Source organism: Lutra lutra, chromosome 1, assembly GCF_902655055.1.
Source record: "Lutra lutra chromosome 1, mLutLut1.2, whole genome shotgun sequence".
Classification (NCBI taxonomy): domain Eukaryota; kingdom Metazoa; phylum Chordata; class Mammalia; order Carnivora; family Mustelidae; genus Lutra; species Lutra lutra.
The window spans coordinates 95,578,030-95,594,865 of NC_062278.1; the positions used below are offsets into that span (position 1 = coordinate 95,578,030).

Genomic DNA, 16,836 nt, shown 5'->3' on the forward strand with positions numbered 1-16,836 from the left:
CTATTCTCAGTTGAGGTAGCCCTTTCCCTTTTGAGGGATATTATTGCCCCCTTTACTCATTCTCCAAATTGCTTTCCTGTTTAAATGAAGTTCTTCTATCTAACTGGTGTTAGATTTGAAGAAATTGCTCAAGTGTCACCTTTGGTAAAATTGAACTGGGTATAAGATTAAGAAACTAGTTTCAAACCAACCCTTCGGCCTCTGGAGCAAATTCAAATGTAACTCTCCCCACCCCGCTCTCTTCTAGATTAATTAAAAGAAGAATGAACAGTAATCCATGAAGATTCCCTGGGCAGTTTTTCTTTAGGTATCATTTTTAACGGTAGAAGTTCAAGTGGAGTCAGAAGCTCTTCTTACTGGTGCAAGGATTTATACAAGCCTTCAGTTTGTTAACACAGACCAACAAGATCATCACTTTTAGAGAAGATATCTTTTGTTCCCCCTTTTTTGGTGTCTTTGGTGCCAAAACCTAAATTTGGATGTGACATTTTGATCTGTGTTTGTGTCTAGAGTTTATGACACAAGTAATCACATAAGCTTTTCACATGTTTTGCTTAAAACCAAAGCAAACCATTGCATTGATTCTGGACTTCTTGAACAAAGAGAATTGATAAGTTTATTTTAATGTATATATTTGAAGAATTAAAAAAAAAAAGGCTTCCTCAGAGGTGTGCCTCACAATTATATTCTTATTATTAGAGACAAAAGAAGAAAGTTTATAGCACTGGCAGTGAAATTATACTAGAGTAGAAGCAGAGCAAAATAAAGTTACAAAATCTATTGAGTAATTTAGGGAGATTTCTCTTTGAAAATTTAAATTTTCTATGAGAGTAAATTGCCATAAGTATTGATATACATTGCTTTTCTCTCTTCAAATGAGTGACTAAAGAACAATGCAAATTTCAGACTTATTTATTTAACACAACAGTTTTTAGCCATGGCAAACCTACAGACAAATTTTTCCTTGGTTCAGGGCACAAATAAAAAACTGAATGGGATGGGAGATGATGGCGGCCCTCCAGTGAAAAAAATGATGACAGACATCCACGCAAATGGGAAAATGATGATCAACAAGATGCCAGCAGTAAAGAAGGAACACTTGGATGACTATGAAGTGCCAATGGAAACTGATGGGGAACATGTCAAGCGAACCTGTGCCTCTGTGCCTGAACCTTTACATTTAAATCCCAGTTTGAAACACACTTTGGCGCAATTCCATTTAAGTAGTCAGAGCTCCCTGGGTGGACCAGCAGCATTTTCTGCTCGATATTCCCAAGAAAGCATGTCACCTACTGTATTTCTGCCTCTTCCATCTCCTCAGGTTCTTCCTGGCCCACTGCTCATCCCTTCTGATAGCTCCACAGAACTCACCCAGACTGTGTTGGAAGGAGAGTCTATTTCTTGCTTTCAGGTTGGAGGAGAAAAGAGACTCTGTTTGCCCCAAGTCTTAAATTCGGTTCTCCGAGAATTTTCACTCCAGCAAATAAATACAGTGTGTGATGAATTGTACATCTATTGTTCACGGTGTACTTCAGACCAGCTTCATATCTTAAAGGTCCTGGGAATACTTCCATTCAATGCCCCATCCTGTGGGCTGATCACATTAACTGATGCACAAAGACTATGTAATGCTTTATTGCGGCCCCGCACTTTTCCTCAAAATGGTAGTGTACTTCCTGCTAAAAACTCATTGGCCCAGTTAAAGGAAACTGGCAGTGCCTTTGAAGTGGAACACGAATGCTTGGGCAAATGTCAGGGTCTATTTGCACCCCAGTTTTATGTTCAGCCCGATGCTCCCTGTATTCAGTGTCTGGAGTGCTGTGGAATGTTTGCGCCCCAGACTTTTGTGATGCATTCTCACAGGTCACCTGACAAAAGGACTTGTCACTGGGGCTTTGAGTCAGCCAAATGGCATTGCTATCTTCATGTGAACCAGAAATACTTAGGGACACCTGAAGAAAAGAAACTGAAAATAATTTTAGAAGAAATGAAGGAGAAATTTAGCATGAGAAATGGAAAGAGAACTCAATCCAAGGCAAGTTTTGTTTTTGCTTTTTTAAATAGTAATTTTGAATAATGGCAGTGGTTTACTTTGAAATCAATTCTATATTTAGACTATTACTTAACCTGTGCATTAAGAAACTGTTGCTGCTAATGCAACAATAACAAAAAATACTGATCTATGTAATGCGTAATGTTTGTATTACACATTTTAGGCTATAAAATGCTTTCCTGTGTGTGTGCTCATTTGGAAGATCGAACAACCTGTTGCAAGAATTAGGATTATTCCCATTCTACAGATAAAGAGAATGAGGCTCAGAGATCAAGTGGCTTTCCCAAGATTATATAGCCAGGGAGTGGAGGATTTGGGGCTTCTTTCTCAAGTCATGTTCTCTTTCTTTTTCACACATCCTGCTTTTTGATGACTAGATCTGTTGTCCTAGGACTCAAGATAATTTACACTTTGGTGTTATTTCCATTTGCAAATGGTATAATAGCTAGCCAAAACAATTCTGGTTGTGGGCTTCAAACAGCATTTTTCAAAGGCAGATCTTGGATTTCTGACATTATTTCTATATCTGGCTATTCGGTATTGGAAATAAATGGATAAGGAAGATTTATCTGAAGAATTTGTGGTTCTAGTAAGGAAGGTTTTTTTTCTTTAAAGAAAGAAATAACTTTAAAAAACTGACAGCTAAAAAAAAATGACAGCTAGAATAAAAAGATTATTTTAACTAAATATTAGTGTAAAAACCTGTCAGCAAAGAGATCTTAAACATTATGTATCCACCACATTATTTGGTATTTAAGATTTTCATTCTAAGAGTTTGAATGTCTAGGTAAAACAAGATATGAGTTATTAAATATCCAGTTTGTTGATCTGATTTTTATATATATTTTTCTACTTGATTAAAACCAGTATACTAGCTAGCACTGTTTAATACTTACAACGTGGCAAACATTGTTCTTGAGCCTTTACATACATAATTTTATTTGATTCCTACAACAAAAGATTGGCCATGTTTCATCTTAAGAATCTAATTTTCCACTATTAGTTTTATTTCTTGAAATAATCTCTGCCTTTTCTACTTCACAGAAGAAATGAATGAGGCGTATTAAATGTCTGAAGCTTATTCACAGCAACATTAGAGCTTGGGCTAGATTTGGTGTTGAGTGCTTTATTATAGTACCTTTAAGGTTTTGAGGGAAATTTAGTTTAGTTTTAAAACTGCGATTTGCTTCTGAAGCTCAAGAAGGTAATTTTAGACTCCAATTCAGGAGAGTTTGCTACTTGCTGCTTCCAAAGGGTCAGCGCTTTGGAGTTCCTTGCCTGTGGCTCCTAGATAAGTTTATATTGTTCATGTGCAGTTATTGACTGATTTTTGAAGCAGGATTGACTTCAAGCCACTTCTCAAATTGCTGGACTTGCTTACAGCTGGATTGGTCCCACGCTGAGGCTTGTGCTTGGAAATTCTCTAAATGTGGAATGCCCTTTTGATATTTATGATATCTTGCCTTTAGCTAATTAGGGGCTCTACCCTTACCTGTCCGTAGGTGACCACATTATTTGCTGGCTGTCCTTGTTCCAGTCTTCATTGCTCTGACATAAGCATTTTTTTTTTTTTTTTTTTTTTTTTTTTTTTTAGAGAGAGGGAGAGAGAGTAAGCACAGGCAGACAGAATGGCAGGCAGAGGCAGAGGGAGAAGCAGGCTCCTGCTGAGCAAGGAGCCCGATGCGGGACTCGATCCCAGGACACTGGAATCATGACCTGAGCCGAAGGCAGCTGCTTAACCAACTGAGCCACCCAGGCGTCCCCATAAGCATTTTTTTAAAAAAAGATTTTATTTATTTATCTGACAGAGATCACAAGTAGACAGAGAGGCAGGCAGAGAGAGAGGAAGGGAAGCAGGCTCCTTGCGGAGCAGAGAGCCCAGAGAGCCCGATGTGGGGCTCAATCCCAGGACCCATGACCTGAGCCGGAAGGCAGAGGCTTTAACCCACTGAGCCACCCAGGTGCCCCTGACATAAGCATTTTTGGGATAAACTCCTTTGCCTGATATTTCTGCTCTATGTTTGTGAGAAAAGAACATCTGAGAACCAAGATAAAGGCTAAAAAGAAGAAGATGATCAATTTACTTAACTGAAACTGAATGTACTAGGGTTTGGGTAAAAAGGAAACCATTCTTCATCTGGTTGTAGTCCTTTATTGTCTCAGAAATTACTAATTTGAATAATTTGGGGGGGAGGAAGATGTGAGATTCCCCCCCCCACCTTTTGGCTGTGTTACCTTTTTGCAGGATTTACTTCATTGTTTTGGTGTATTTCTTCCAATTTATGTGAATTTTAAGCAATTTAATGGAATTTAAAATTTCTAGCAATCAAATCTTTAAGAAAGAGGTCTTTTTCGGTTCACGTGTAATACATACTTAAGTGGTTTATTGTGCTTGCCACTTCATATTTTGAAAATTTACTCCTTAAAACTTTGTGAGGTAGTTCTTGCTTGAAGGTCTGTGAGTGAGGTTTCTCATGAGAAACCAGTCCCAGATGGGTCACATGTTCCTGGTTGTATAACTTACTGGGTGGTAGAATGAGGAGTCAAATGCATTTCTTCTGACTTGACATCTAGTAATTTTCAGTGCTTTTTCCTAAAGCAAACTTAGTAGTAGAAACTTAATTTTGAGAAACATTAAGTTTTCTTATTAATTTCTCTTAGTATATTGGTTCATAAACTCTGTATTAACTTGAATTAACAACTCAGGTATTTAACTGGGAGGAGATCTGCTTGACTGGGGAACATTTTTTATTATCTTCTCTGAGCCAGTGAGTTGGTTGCCAAACAAACCAAATAGACCCAGAGGAAGCGTGTTTGAAAAGTCAAGACAAGCTTTTTTTTTTAAATAGTAGAGTATACTAAATAAATTAACCTCTCATATAAAGAACCTTATGTTTAGTATGAATACTAATGTAATTCAATCAAAATGTTTATATAGTTAATGTAGTCAAAGTATTGTTTTAGATTAAAACACAAAATTAGGAAACTCAATAGGGAGTTGATTGAAATGTAGCAACTGTTAAATTATTTCCAAGGATGGAAATTATATTAGTAATGATCACCGAACTATTTGCATGACTAATAACTACATTTAATTTGCATAGTAGCCATATTTAGATGGGCAAAATAAGTGGTATAAGGTCAGTGTTCTAAGGAGGAACTGGCTCTATGTAGAAATTAAAGGTATATTTTGAACTCTTTATTGCTCAGGTCATGACAAGAAACACATTTGATTTTAGAACTGCCTAGGTGGCTTTGCAAAATGGTGTTCTTAAACTATTTATTTCTTTATATCACCAGAACTTTTTGTTAGAAATATGGTTCTTGTATTTTACAGTGTGTGAATGTATGCAAGAATGTCATATTTCTTTTCTAAATCTTCAGTGATTATTATTTATTTGATCTAAGTCTGATTTTGTTGTTCGTACATTTTTGTCTATGGAAAAAAAGGTTGCTAAGCAAATTGCCCATTTTTTTAAAAAGATTTTATTTATTTGAGAGAATGAAAGAGAGCTCGTGTGAGTGGGGAGAGAGGCAGAGGGAATCTAAAGGGATCCCAAGCAGACTCCATGCCAAGCCTGGAGCCCGATGCAGGGATTGATTCCATGATCCTGAGATCATGGCTTGAGTCAAAATCATGAGTGGGATGCTTAGCCGACTGAGCCATCCAGACACCTTGCAAATTGGTTATTTGTAAATAAAATTTGAAGGGTGATACTTACTTAAGATTATTTTTAAGCACACTAGAAAAGTCCACTTGTAGTCATAGGTGGTTCTTTACTGTTACAGAATGTGGCTGACAATCTTTAAGATGGTGTATGCCCTTATGCCTTTTTTTTTTTTTTTTTTAAGATTTATGTATTTTAGGTAGAGAGTGTGTGTGCACATGTGAGGGCATGTGCACCTGTGTGCAAGGGGTGGGGAGGGGCACCGGGAGAGAGAATCCCAAGCAGACTCCCTGCTGAGCGTGGAGCCAGAGTCTGGCTCCATCCCACAACCCATGAGATCATGATGGGAGAGGAAACCAGGAGTCATTTGCTTAAGGGACTGAGCCACTTGGGTGCCCCATGCCCTGATATATTTTTTTTTTAAATTAAAATTTAGCTTTCTAACATTTAGACTTGGCTACTCTTTAAGTCATATAATATGGTTTTATTCTGCCTAGGGGGAAAAAACCCTACAGATTGTCTGTGTTGCAAATAGATGACCTAAAGGTATCAACAAAATTGTTTCTTAAAACCCATTAAATATTTTACTACTTTTAGTTTTGCATTTTACTTTCAGTTCATCATTACTTTCAGTTCATTGGAATAATAGTAATAGTAGAAAAAAATTTTCCCATCTTGTAAACTGTTTCTTCTGTTGAGGAAGTGCGTTTCTTATTCCAAACCTAAATGAAGTGAGGAAATACACTTGAGAGAATGGGCAACTACAAACAGTAGTGTTGAGTCAAAATGTGTTCTAGTAATAGTTGGGACAGATTTGGTGGTAATTTCTAATACAAATAAAATAACTGAGTATTGGGTTCAGATGTATCTCACTCTTCGTTATTTGTACACAGTAATTATACAAATTGGATATTTACTTACTAAAACAAAGTTATGCAAGAAGAAAAGTGTGAAACAGGTCTGTTACAAGAATTGTGTTAAGGACTGTTAAATCTTTAGAATGGCTTTGGGAATAGTGCCCCCTTATGGTTTAGAAAATACAGAGCCTATATTTGTTTTTACCACTAACAAATAGTAAAACAGTTATAAATGTTAACATTTTTAAAAAGGCTTTGATAAAAAACTTAGAAGTTTATTCTTTTTGGTCTGAGAAATGAGAAAAAAATTGAGAAACTTCAAGGAAGAAGAAAAAGGGCACGCCTGAATCAGTGTGGAGGCAACCAAAAGTGTTTTCTCATAGTTGTGCACATGTCATAATTTATGCCATTGGAAGAACAAGGAGGGAATCAAGAATTGGGTTAATTTCAGTTCCTTTAGAATTCTGGGAGAGGAAACTATGGAGCCAGAACCCAGTTTGTTCAAGTAAAGAGGTAGAACTAGTTTGGGAATAGCTTTAGGAATGGCAGGAACCTGTATTTTGTCCACAAGCAGAATTTTAGTCTAATGAAGGTTCATACATAAAAAACGTAAGGGTTTTATTAGACTACAGAAAGTAAAAAAAGAAAATATATAATTAAATTCTAAACCTTTTTTTAAGCTGCGGTTTGCCTCAATCACTAAATAAAGTATTACAGCCCCATGCTAGGCAGAAAGAAGAATGACTAGAAAAAATGTAAAGTTGCTTTTTTTTTTTTTTTAAGATTTTATTTATTTGACAAAGAGTAAGTACAAACAGGGGAAGTGGCAGGCCAAGGGGAGGGAGAAGCAGGCTTCCCACTGAGCAGAGAGCCCAACTCCTGGGCTTGGGCTTGGTGTTAGGACCCCAGGACCCCGAGATCTTGACCTGAGCCTTCGAAGGCAGCTGCTTAAGCTTAACCGACTGAGCCACCCAGGCGCCCTGTAAAACTCATTTTGATTTATAGACTCAGAAGTGGGTCACAGAAATATGTACGTAAAGACTAAATGCAGGCCCCTGAGGGCAGGAATTTATCTTCTAGTTTCTGAATCTAGAATGTGGTAGATGTTTAATAAAGGTTTGAATAACTGAATGAAAAGTTTTACTAGCCCTATAAAGTTACCAGTGATTTTCAAGGAGAAAACCAGGGTTAGTTTTAAAGCAAAGTAGCATTTTGTTTTTATTTATGGTATTGAATTTATTTTGAGATTTCAAATAACACTGAAAGTGCATATTTTGTGTTATGGGGACAAGGAATACAAAAGTTTAGGAAACTCACTACAGTTTATTTTGGTAACACTACGGCTTTTATTCCATGTTAAAAAGTTTTTTTGGTGTGATTATTAAAACAGTATAGGCTCATTGTAGTAAATCCTAAACAAGTGCAAAGAAAAGAAAATTTCATACTTGCAGCATAGAGTGATAATTCCTTTACATATGTAATGCTTTGTAAATCTGTGCAAAAGCACCTGCACAGTACACAGGTGTTATTAAATACAGGACCAGTTGTTGAAATAATACTTTTGGACTTGTTTTTATTTTTAAGATTTTATTTATTTAAGATTTTATTTATTTATTTGACAGAGATCACAAGTAGACAGAGAGGCAGGCAGAGAGAGAGAGAGAGAGGGAAGCAGGCTCCCTGCTGAGCAGAGAGCCCGACGCGGGACTCGATCCCAGGACCCCGAGATCATGACCCGAGCTGAAGGCAGCGGCTTAACCCACTGAGCCACCCAGGCGCCCTGGACTTGTTTTTAGACAGTTCACTTGGAGCAAGGTTTTTCAGATTGCAATTTTTCATTCATTCAGCCTTTTTCATCTGGGCTGCCAGGAGGGGAGAATTAAGCCCTACAGAAAATTATCTGAGTAATGGTTTCCTCAGTTCTTCCAAAGATGGTATATAGTACCCTTCTAAATGCTTTGGAGTGAAGTTAATTCATTGCGTACAATGGATGCCTTGCGGCATTTGGGCTTGTCTCTTGAGAACCCCAGTTGAGAAGGGCCAGGAGGGTTATGAAATCAATTTAGTGGGCCATCAGCATTCAAATAAAATGAAATAGAGTAAAATAAAAAATGGACTATGTTGCATATAATAAAATTAATCTACATTTTGATATTGTCAATATGCATTAATTCAAGACCAAAATAATCTGAGATCATTTTTTGAAAGCATGTATGCTGAAATGGGATAGAAAAACAAAATCTTAGATTTATACAGATATTTTAGTGAAAAGATGTATATGACATGGAGATTGCTAAGTTATTGTAATATTAAATGGATTGGACACTGTAGAATTCCAATATAAAAAATATTATTTTTAGGGGTTCCTGGCTGGCTCAGTTGGAGGAGCATGTGACTCTTGATCTCAGGCCCCACATTTGGTGTAGAGATTACTTAAATAAATAAATAAACTTAAATTATTTTTAAAAGTACCAGGATTTTATTAACAGGACTTTTTATCAGTTTGCTCCTTTTCCTTCACATTGTAATGGGCGTGATACCATGCTACTTCACATGGACTTCACATGGTTTTGCTTCCATAAAGGATTTAAGATAATAGTTGCACATTATAAAAATGTGAGACTTTGCTTTTCCGATGAGCATTTTTCAGCACTTTAAACTTAAAATTGGCTTTGTGAGATATGTGGTATCTTTCAGTGTGGGGGAGTAGCAGACATTCCTATTACTCCTGAAGATCTGTTTTTGGGCAGTTAGTGCCATTATTGTTTCAGTTTTCATTGGGTTGATAAATTTGAATAATTACAAGGAAGCAAGGCACAAGACTAAGCCTTAAAAATCTCTCCAAGTAGCTATTTGCTACTTGTAACACTATTCCTGTTTCAGTTGTTGAAACACTCATTCACAACATGTTGGAAGTATTGAGGAAAGCTGATCCTTTAGTGAGAGATTGAGTTTCTTTGAGTAAGTTGTTGGCAGCTGTGTGGTAGGGTGTCTTTGTGTCCTTCTGCAGTCTCTTACTGGCCACTTGAATGTCTTAGTATTATAATAACACAGTAAGAAGACCCTGACAGGTATATTCACTTTATACCTAAGGAGCTGTTGCTTAGCTATGTATTCAGTCATGTGTTTAGTAAGGTTGCTAATGATTTATGTTGGGCTTGTACAAAGTAATGATAATTTAATATGCATTATGTATTACTTCTTATATAAGCACATCATTAGGTAACCTGTTAAATTTACCAGTCTGTTAGTTCTTTGGATGCTTACTGTCTTCTGAACACCACAATGTAAAAATTAATCTACATCTTTTATAGCTCTTTCTAAGTTCTGTATTTAAAAATAATTTTTCCACATATTTAAAAAAATTTAATTCTGATTTTTGGTGATATTTGGAAGTCTCACCAATATGTTGAGGTATTGCCTTGATTTCTTTAGTTCATTAATATTTGTCATTCATTAAAGATAGTGTTAATCTGATACTGTAATTAAAAACTGGAGTGCCACCTAAAAGCAAAGCTTATTATCAGAGATAAGTCTAGGAATTATAAAGGGTTTTGATTGATTGATTGATTGATTGATTTAAGTATGAATTGGGTTTCTATATGAATAGTGCCGAGTGGGTGGGATTATTTTGTGTCTAGAAAGTGGCAACTAAATATTTATTTATTTATTTATTTTTGTGAATGAAATCAAGTTCTCTGAATTATTTGTAATTGTGAGACTAATAAGCATTGTACTACCAAAATACAGTTGTTCTTTATTAGGAAGTCTGACTGTCAAAGGTTCATGTGTACATAACGCAGTCGAAATTTAGAGAAACTTTCATAAAACATTTCCTGATTTTTACTTATTTAAGATGAATTCTTCTGTACATTTTGGGATTGTTTAAAATTTGCTTTCATAGACATTATTTTATGACTTAGAGAAAGAACCTTTGAAATAATGTGTCTGAAAATTTTCTTATGTGTTTTGGATAAGGATGCCATCTGTTCCATTTTGTGATAGATAATGATGGGCAATAAAATAGCAAGTTCTAAACTTGGTGGGCAATAAAAGCATTTTAAAATGTTTAAGACTCCAACTTAAGATACTAAGTGATCTATTTCTCTCCTTTGCCAAGTAATGTAAGGTATTCTATTTTAATGTTTAAATATACAAAGTGAATAAAGTTTTCCTACATTTAAAGGTAAGATAAGAGGGAATAGATGCTTGTATCTTGGTATCTAATTTTTATTCCTGATCAGTGCTAGCATTACTGCTGTGCCATTTCATTATATTGTTCTTTTTTTGAAGACCTAATTTGTATGTTGACACAAATGCAGAATAGATGAGAAAATCTGGCATGCCTGTGAATGTTCTGTTGTATAATATGTGTTTTTCTTAATTGTCTTTAACACACAGTTAGGATAAGTTGTTCTAAATGTGTTTATGGCTTACCACATGTTGGATAAAATTAAATCCCAACAGTTTATCATGGTCAGTGTTGTACATTTCCCTATCATTTATATTATTTAATTTGTAGATCTGATTCTAAAAATATAACCCAGAGATGGTTGGGCTTCTTTGGTACCTCATGGAGTAGAAGGATATTGAGTGTGAAAGAAACTGTCTTCTCAGTTTCAGGGTAGCTGAGTAACCTGATAAAAGGCCACTCTGGGAATTAATGAGCTAAGCTGTCATTCAGAATTCATTCAGAAAATATTTATTAGTTCCTACTATATGTCAGGCATGGTGCTAGGTACTGAAAATACAAAAGTAAGGAAGTTGGTCCTTGACCTCAAGCTGCAGTCGAAGCAGAGGCTGGATAGCTTCTTGTTAGGGATTTTTTTTTTTTTTTTTAAAGATTTTATTTATTTGTCAGAGAGAGAGAGGGAGAGAGAGCAAGCACAGGCAGACAGAGTGGCAGGCAGAGGCAGAGGGAGAAGCAGGCTCCCTGATGAGCGAGGAGCCCGATGTGGGACTCGATCCCAGGACGCTGGGATCATGACCTGAGCCGAAGGCAGCTGCTTAACCAACTGAGCCACCCAGGCGTCCCCTTGTTAGGGATTTTGAATGGGGAATTCAGACATTGACTAGGGGACTACACTAAGTGATCTTTAAGGAAGGTTTCTTTAGAATTTCTTGATTTTGATTTTGTTAGTAGGATAGGGTGAGATTAGAAAGGAAAGGACAGAAATTAGAGAGGGGTGGATGTTTAAAATGCTAGCCGTTATTTACATCTGAAGTTTAAAGACCGAGAAGTAGAAGATACGCTGAGTTTGGCTCATGAATAAAAGTAAAACTTATACAAATCAAGCTGTAGAGTTTTGAAATGTGATCAAAATTGAGTCAGTTTTTTTTTTAAATACTGAGTCAGATTTCAAGTCAAGATCTTTGGGTGAAGAAGTTTAGAACTTGCTATTTTGAAGATTGGGGATTCCAGCTTATAATCGAAAAAAGTTTGAATATATAAGTGAATTTTAGTAATTTGAATTTAAAATTTCTGGAAACAGTTGGTATCTTGGGCAGTACATCTAGAATTATTTTGGATATAAAAGTGATTTAAAGTGGAGCTTTATTTTCTAAATAATGAGTTTAACAAATGACTTCTAGAAAAGAAATTCTCATTTAACTCAAGCTGATGTTTTATTTCATTGATCTGTTAGAGTGAGCTTATCCATGCTTGTAAACACCTCCGGTTATACAGTGTTGTGGTGAAAAATGTTCTGCATAAGTGAGTTTTCTGGATGAGGAAGCTACTCTTTATAGACGTGTTTTTTTGAAACTTTAACCTTTGGGGCACCTGGGTGGCTCAGTCAGTTGAGCGTCTGCCTTCGGCTCAGGTCACGATCCCAAGGTCTTGGGATTGAGCCCCATATCAGGCCCCTTGCTCAGTTCAGGCTCCCTGCTCAGTCTTTCTCCCTCTGACTGCTATTCTGCCTACTTGTGCTCTATCTCTCTGCGAAATAAATAAAATCTTAAAAAAACCACAAAACTTAAACTTTTTTTTTTTTTTTAAAGATTTTATTCATTTATTTGCCAGACAAGAGACCACTAGTAGGCAGAGAGGCAGGCAGAGACAGGAAGGGAAGCAGGCTTCCTGCTGAGCAGAGAGCCCGATCCAGGACTTAATCCCAGGACCCTAGGATCATGACTTGAGCTGAAGGCAGAGGCTTTAACCCACTGAGCCACCCAGGCGCCCCAAACTTTAACCTTTTTAATGCATTCTAAAATGTCTTAGTTTTCAGTCTATGTGGTAGGTATATAGTTATGGTGTACATGTATACAGTGTACTATTTATATCTCATATAAATATAGACTATAACTATGTCATGTTAACTCAAGACTTCTTAAACATCAGTTACTGTACTGTGTTGTGATGAAGGTAGGGGACAATTGAGATATATTAAATTACTTGCCCTGGCCTATGATAAAGCCCTCAGATTGTCTTGCTTTTTGAATCAGGTTTTGTGTTTGGATCTTGTAATTCTCCTCTCTTTAGGCTATCAGCTGTCGCCTGGCATCCACCCTTTCTAATTTACTTGTAGAACTGGGCTATAGGTTGAGAAACTGTGTGAACAAGTGATAGGCTTATTTTCTGAATAAGCATTTGATTTTGCCTCAGATTCTGAACTTATTTAGAATAGTTGATCTGGATTATGAGTTTTTTTGTTTTTAAAGATTGTATTTATTTGAGAGAGCTTGTTGTGGGGGGTTAGGGAAAGGGCAGAGGTGGGAGAAGCAGAGTCCCTACTGAGCAGGAAGCCCAATGCGGGTGGGGCAGGATCCCAGGAATGGGGGTACTCAGGGGGTCCCCTGAGTGCTGTGTTTATGGATTATTGGATGAGGATGTCATTTCTCTCACATCTTACCTAGTTGCAGAAGGGACTGGAGACGTTCAGAGGAATATCCAGCTTTCGTTTTTGTGTCATCTTTCCTTTATCTCAGTCTCAATTCCATCCTCTCTTACTCCATTGGGGTTGTCCATTAACCTCCTGTCTTTGTTGCTCACCCAAACCTTATGTCCTTTTAGCTCCCTCCTCTACTATGTGAGTCTTGTTCCCCCTTTAAGATACTCTTTTCCCAAAATAACAGGGTCATTATTGTGATTTGAAATACTGTGCATGTGCATAATGGTGCTGGTGGTTGGTGGTAGTGGAGAGGCCATATAAAACAAACCAAAATAAGGGAGAAGTTCGTAGTCACAGGTTATTCTTTTCTTTTTCAGTTTCTGAACCTCAGTTTACTAATCTGTAAAATGGAGTTAACGATACCTACTTAATGAAGGAGTAATTGTTAGAAGTAAGTAGGGTTTATAAAGTTCTTATCAGATTCTTATCAGGTTCTTATCAGATGTTCATTAAGATGTTCATTAAGTAGCCAGTGACCTTCTTCTTTTCCTTTATTCACATGTGTAGTTTATGAGGAAATGTGTTTTACCAATAAGTGTTAGCAAGCAAAGTAATTTCAAGTTTAGCCTGGCGAAGTTTTGTGTTTTTTGTGGGTTTTTTTGGGTGTGTAAGATGTTTGTTGGGGAGTTGTTTTTTGCCTGCTAAAGGAAGGAAGTGGAGGTGAGACTGTGTGGAGGGAAGGTAAAATGTGCAATGCAGTCCCATCAGTGTTTCAGCCAAGTTGGTAGAGAGCTGTGGAATGAATAATGGCCATTTGAGTTTACCATGTTAGGATAAAATGGCTACTCCTTTGGACTCCACAGCTCTTTACCTCCATTGTATCAGTGACCATATCAGCTGTCCAGAGAAAGGCAGGACTCAGCTTTGAGGAGTTTCCTCATGAGCGAGTGCTGCTCAGGTGCTATGCTGAATTCTTGAGGTGGATCCTTCACCTCAGATCTGTAGAGTTTTTTCTGGGCAGCTTTCTCTGACCTGCAGACTTGATTTGCCTTGGTCTTTCTGGATGTTGTACCCTGTCTTCTCCACTCAAGTTACTCTGTGAGGCTCTGAACTAGGTTCCCTTGTCTTTCTAATTTTTGTTTTTTCTTTCTTTCTTTTTTTTTTTTTAACATTTCACCATACATCTTTTATTATAAATCTACCTATTTATCTGTCCACATTTTTTCCCCTCCAGTGTTATTGAGAAATAACGTAATCACTGTATGAGTGTAAGGCATACAGCGTGATAGTTTGATTTACATATATTGTGAAGTGATTAACACAGTAGGTTCAGTTAACATCCATCCTTGTAATGCAGTTTGTCTTATGAGGTGTGGTGTCTCTGAGGTGCGGTGGGGTGCTTCAGCCTCACCAACTCCACACTCCCATGTTACAGAATTCTCTTCATGGTATCTTGTTCTTTAATAGATGTTGTTTCTCTTGTGAAGGGGTATGAAGTCAAGAACAACCTGTGTTGCCATCTTAGTGACATCTCTCCCCTGGCAAAGTATTTATTGCTATAGAATGTTATCTAATCCACTAACAAGTACAGTAGGGAAGGGGAACATTCTAGCTGATTGTCACAGCAAGAAGAATCCGCACTTACCGATGCTGTACATTTGCAAGGTACTATTTAAAATGGATTTTATTTTTATTTATTTATTTATTTATTTGTTTATTTATTTAATTTTTTTTAAAAAGATTTTTATTTATTGGGTAGAGAGAGCAAGCGCACAAGCGGAGGGAGGGGCAGAGGGAGAGGGAGAAGCAGACTCCCTGCTGAGCTGAGCTGGGAGCCCCAACGATACTGGACTCTGATGATGTCAGACTTGATCCCAGCATCCTGGGATCATTACCTGAGCTGAACACAGACACTTAACTGACTGAGCCACCCAAATGCCCTTATAATGGATTTTAAAAATAGATTCCTTAGTATGAAATTTTATGAAATCGTTTTTGGTAGTCCATGTTAATATGCATACTGAAGTCGTTTCTGTGATAGGATAATTCACATAATTTTGAGTGACTAGATTTGGTACTTTAAGGGAAGGCTGCCTTGTTAGTAGAGGACTCTCAATAATGTACCTTTTATTAAGGTTCTCCAGAGACATGTACTGGCCCTGTCAAGCTGACACAAAAAATTAACCATCACATCTTCCCTCAATGAATTTTGTCCCTTCTGCATTTTTCTACAGATAGATACACCATCAGGAATGGAATTACAGTCATGGTACCCTGTTATAAAGCAGGAGAGTGAGCATGTTGCTCAGACACATTCATTTTTACACCCCAGGTAAGTGGGTATTGGCTCATTTGTTTGTTCATTCATTTATTCAACATCTATATGTCAGGTACTGTTCTAGTTCCTGGGAATTCATTTTTTAGTTTTAGGCTTGTTAAATGAATTGTAAATTGCATTGAATATTTGAGATAACCTTTTCTTGATGTTTTTATGTTCTTTCTAGAAATATGTCATTTCCTTTTCACCCTAAAGTAAAAATTGGAAGTTTTCCAATCACCCTCCCCCTACCCCTGGAAGTTTTCCTTTAATTTCCTTGCTTCCCTATAAGAGGTAAACCAACTCTTCAGGAGTTTGGTATGCAATTTTGGTGTTTTTCAAATTTTTTGAAACTTAGAAGCTTTTATAGTAGCCACATCCCTCAAAATCCAGTTTCATAGTTTTAATAAAAATGCACCTTAGATGATAAACTGTTTATTGATTTCTAGATTTTTAGTGCTGTAGATATATATTCCCCTCAAACATGGTGATGAAGAATCTCAGTCTTATTTACATTTGCACAGTTTCTACCATTCCTGTTGTGTTTGAAGTAAGTCTTTGGGCATTATTAAACCTGTCAGTGTTCTTAGCAGAATACAGAGTTTTTAATCCTCAGAATTCTTATAATTAGTAAAGAGGAACAATATAGATTATTGGATAAAGAAGATAAGATATAAGAGGAGATCATTTAGAGTTTAAGGTATTAAGTAGTACATCAGTTAAATGGTTGCATCTTGGGCTAAAGGTTATGCAGGTTATAGCTAATAATAAAGTGCTTCAGTATCTAGCTCAAATTTGTTCCTTGGGTCTCTCAGGTAATCTGCTGAACAATTTATGTGAGCTTTGAGCAAAATTGGTAGTTATCCCTTTAGTCTTAGTTTTGTGCAACTCACTATGGAAGTTTTGTTGTTGTTTTTTTTAAATCAAATTAGGAAATACTAATGTATTTTGGGAAGACTGCTGTGTGGGGTTTGAAACAAGTAGGACCGACTGCCCAGTAACAGTAGCTGGGTGGTATTCAGTACTCTATAAGAAGGACCCCGGGAGCTTCTCATTGAGCCTATGGTGAATCAGGCCATAGCCTTGTAGTATGGGACTGAATTAGCCTCTA

The 16,836-nt window shown here is 36.8% G+C and overlaps 1 protein-coding gene across 5 annotated transcripts in view; it reads left to right on the forward strand.

The window, feature by feature from the left end:
- Positions 1–16,836, forward strand: part of SKIL (SKI like proto-oncogene) — a 29,625-nt gene that overhangs the window by 1,771 nt on the left and 11,018 nt on the right. For 3 of the 5 annotated variants that reach the window (XM_047730336.1, XM_047730306.1, XM_047730296.1), the window contains exons 2-3: positions 248–2,035; positions 15,643–15,740. In XM_047730336.1, the coding sequence (XP_047586292.1) occupies positions 938–2,035; positions 15,643–15,740 (1,196 nt within the window). In that variant the 5' untranslated portion in view covers positions 248–937. The remainder of the gene's footprint in view (positions 1–247; positions 2,036–15,642; positions 15,741–16,836) is intronic. The other 2 variants (XM_047730328.1, XM_047730317.1) reach the window with 1 other exon arrangement.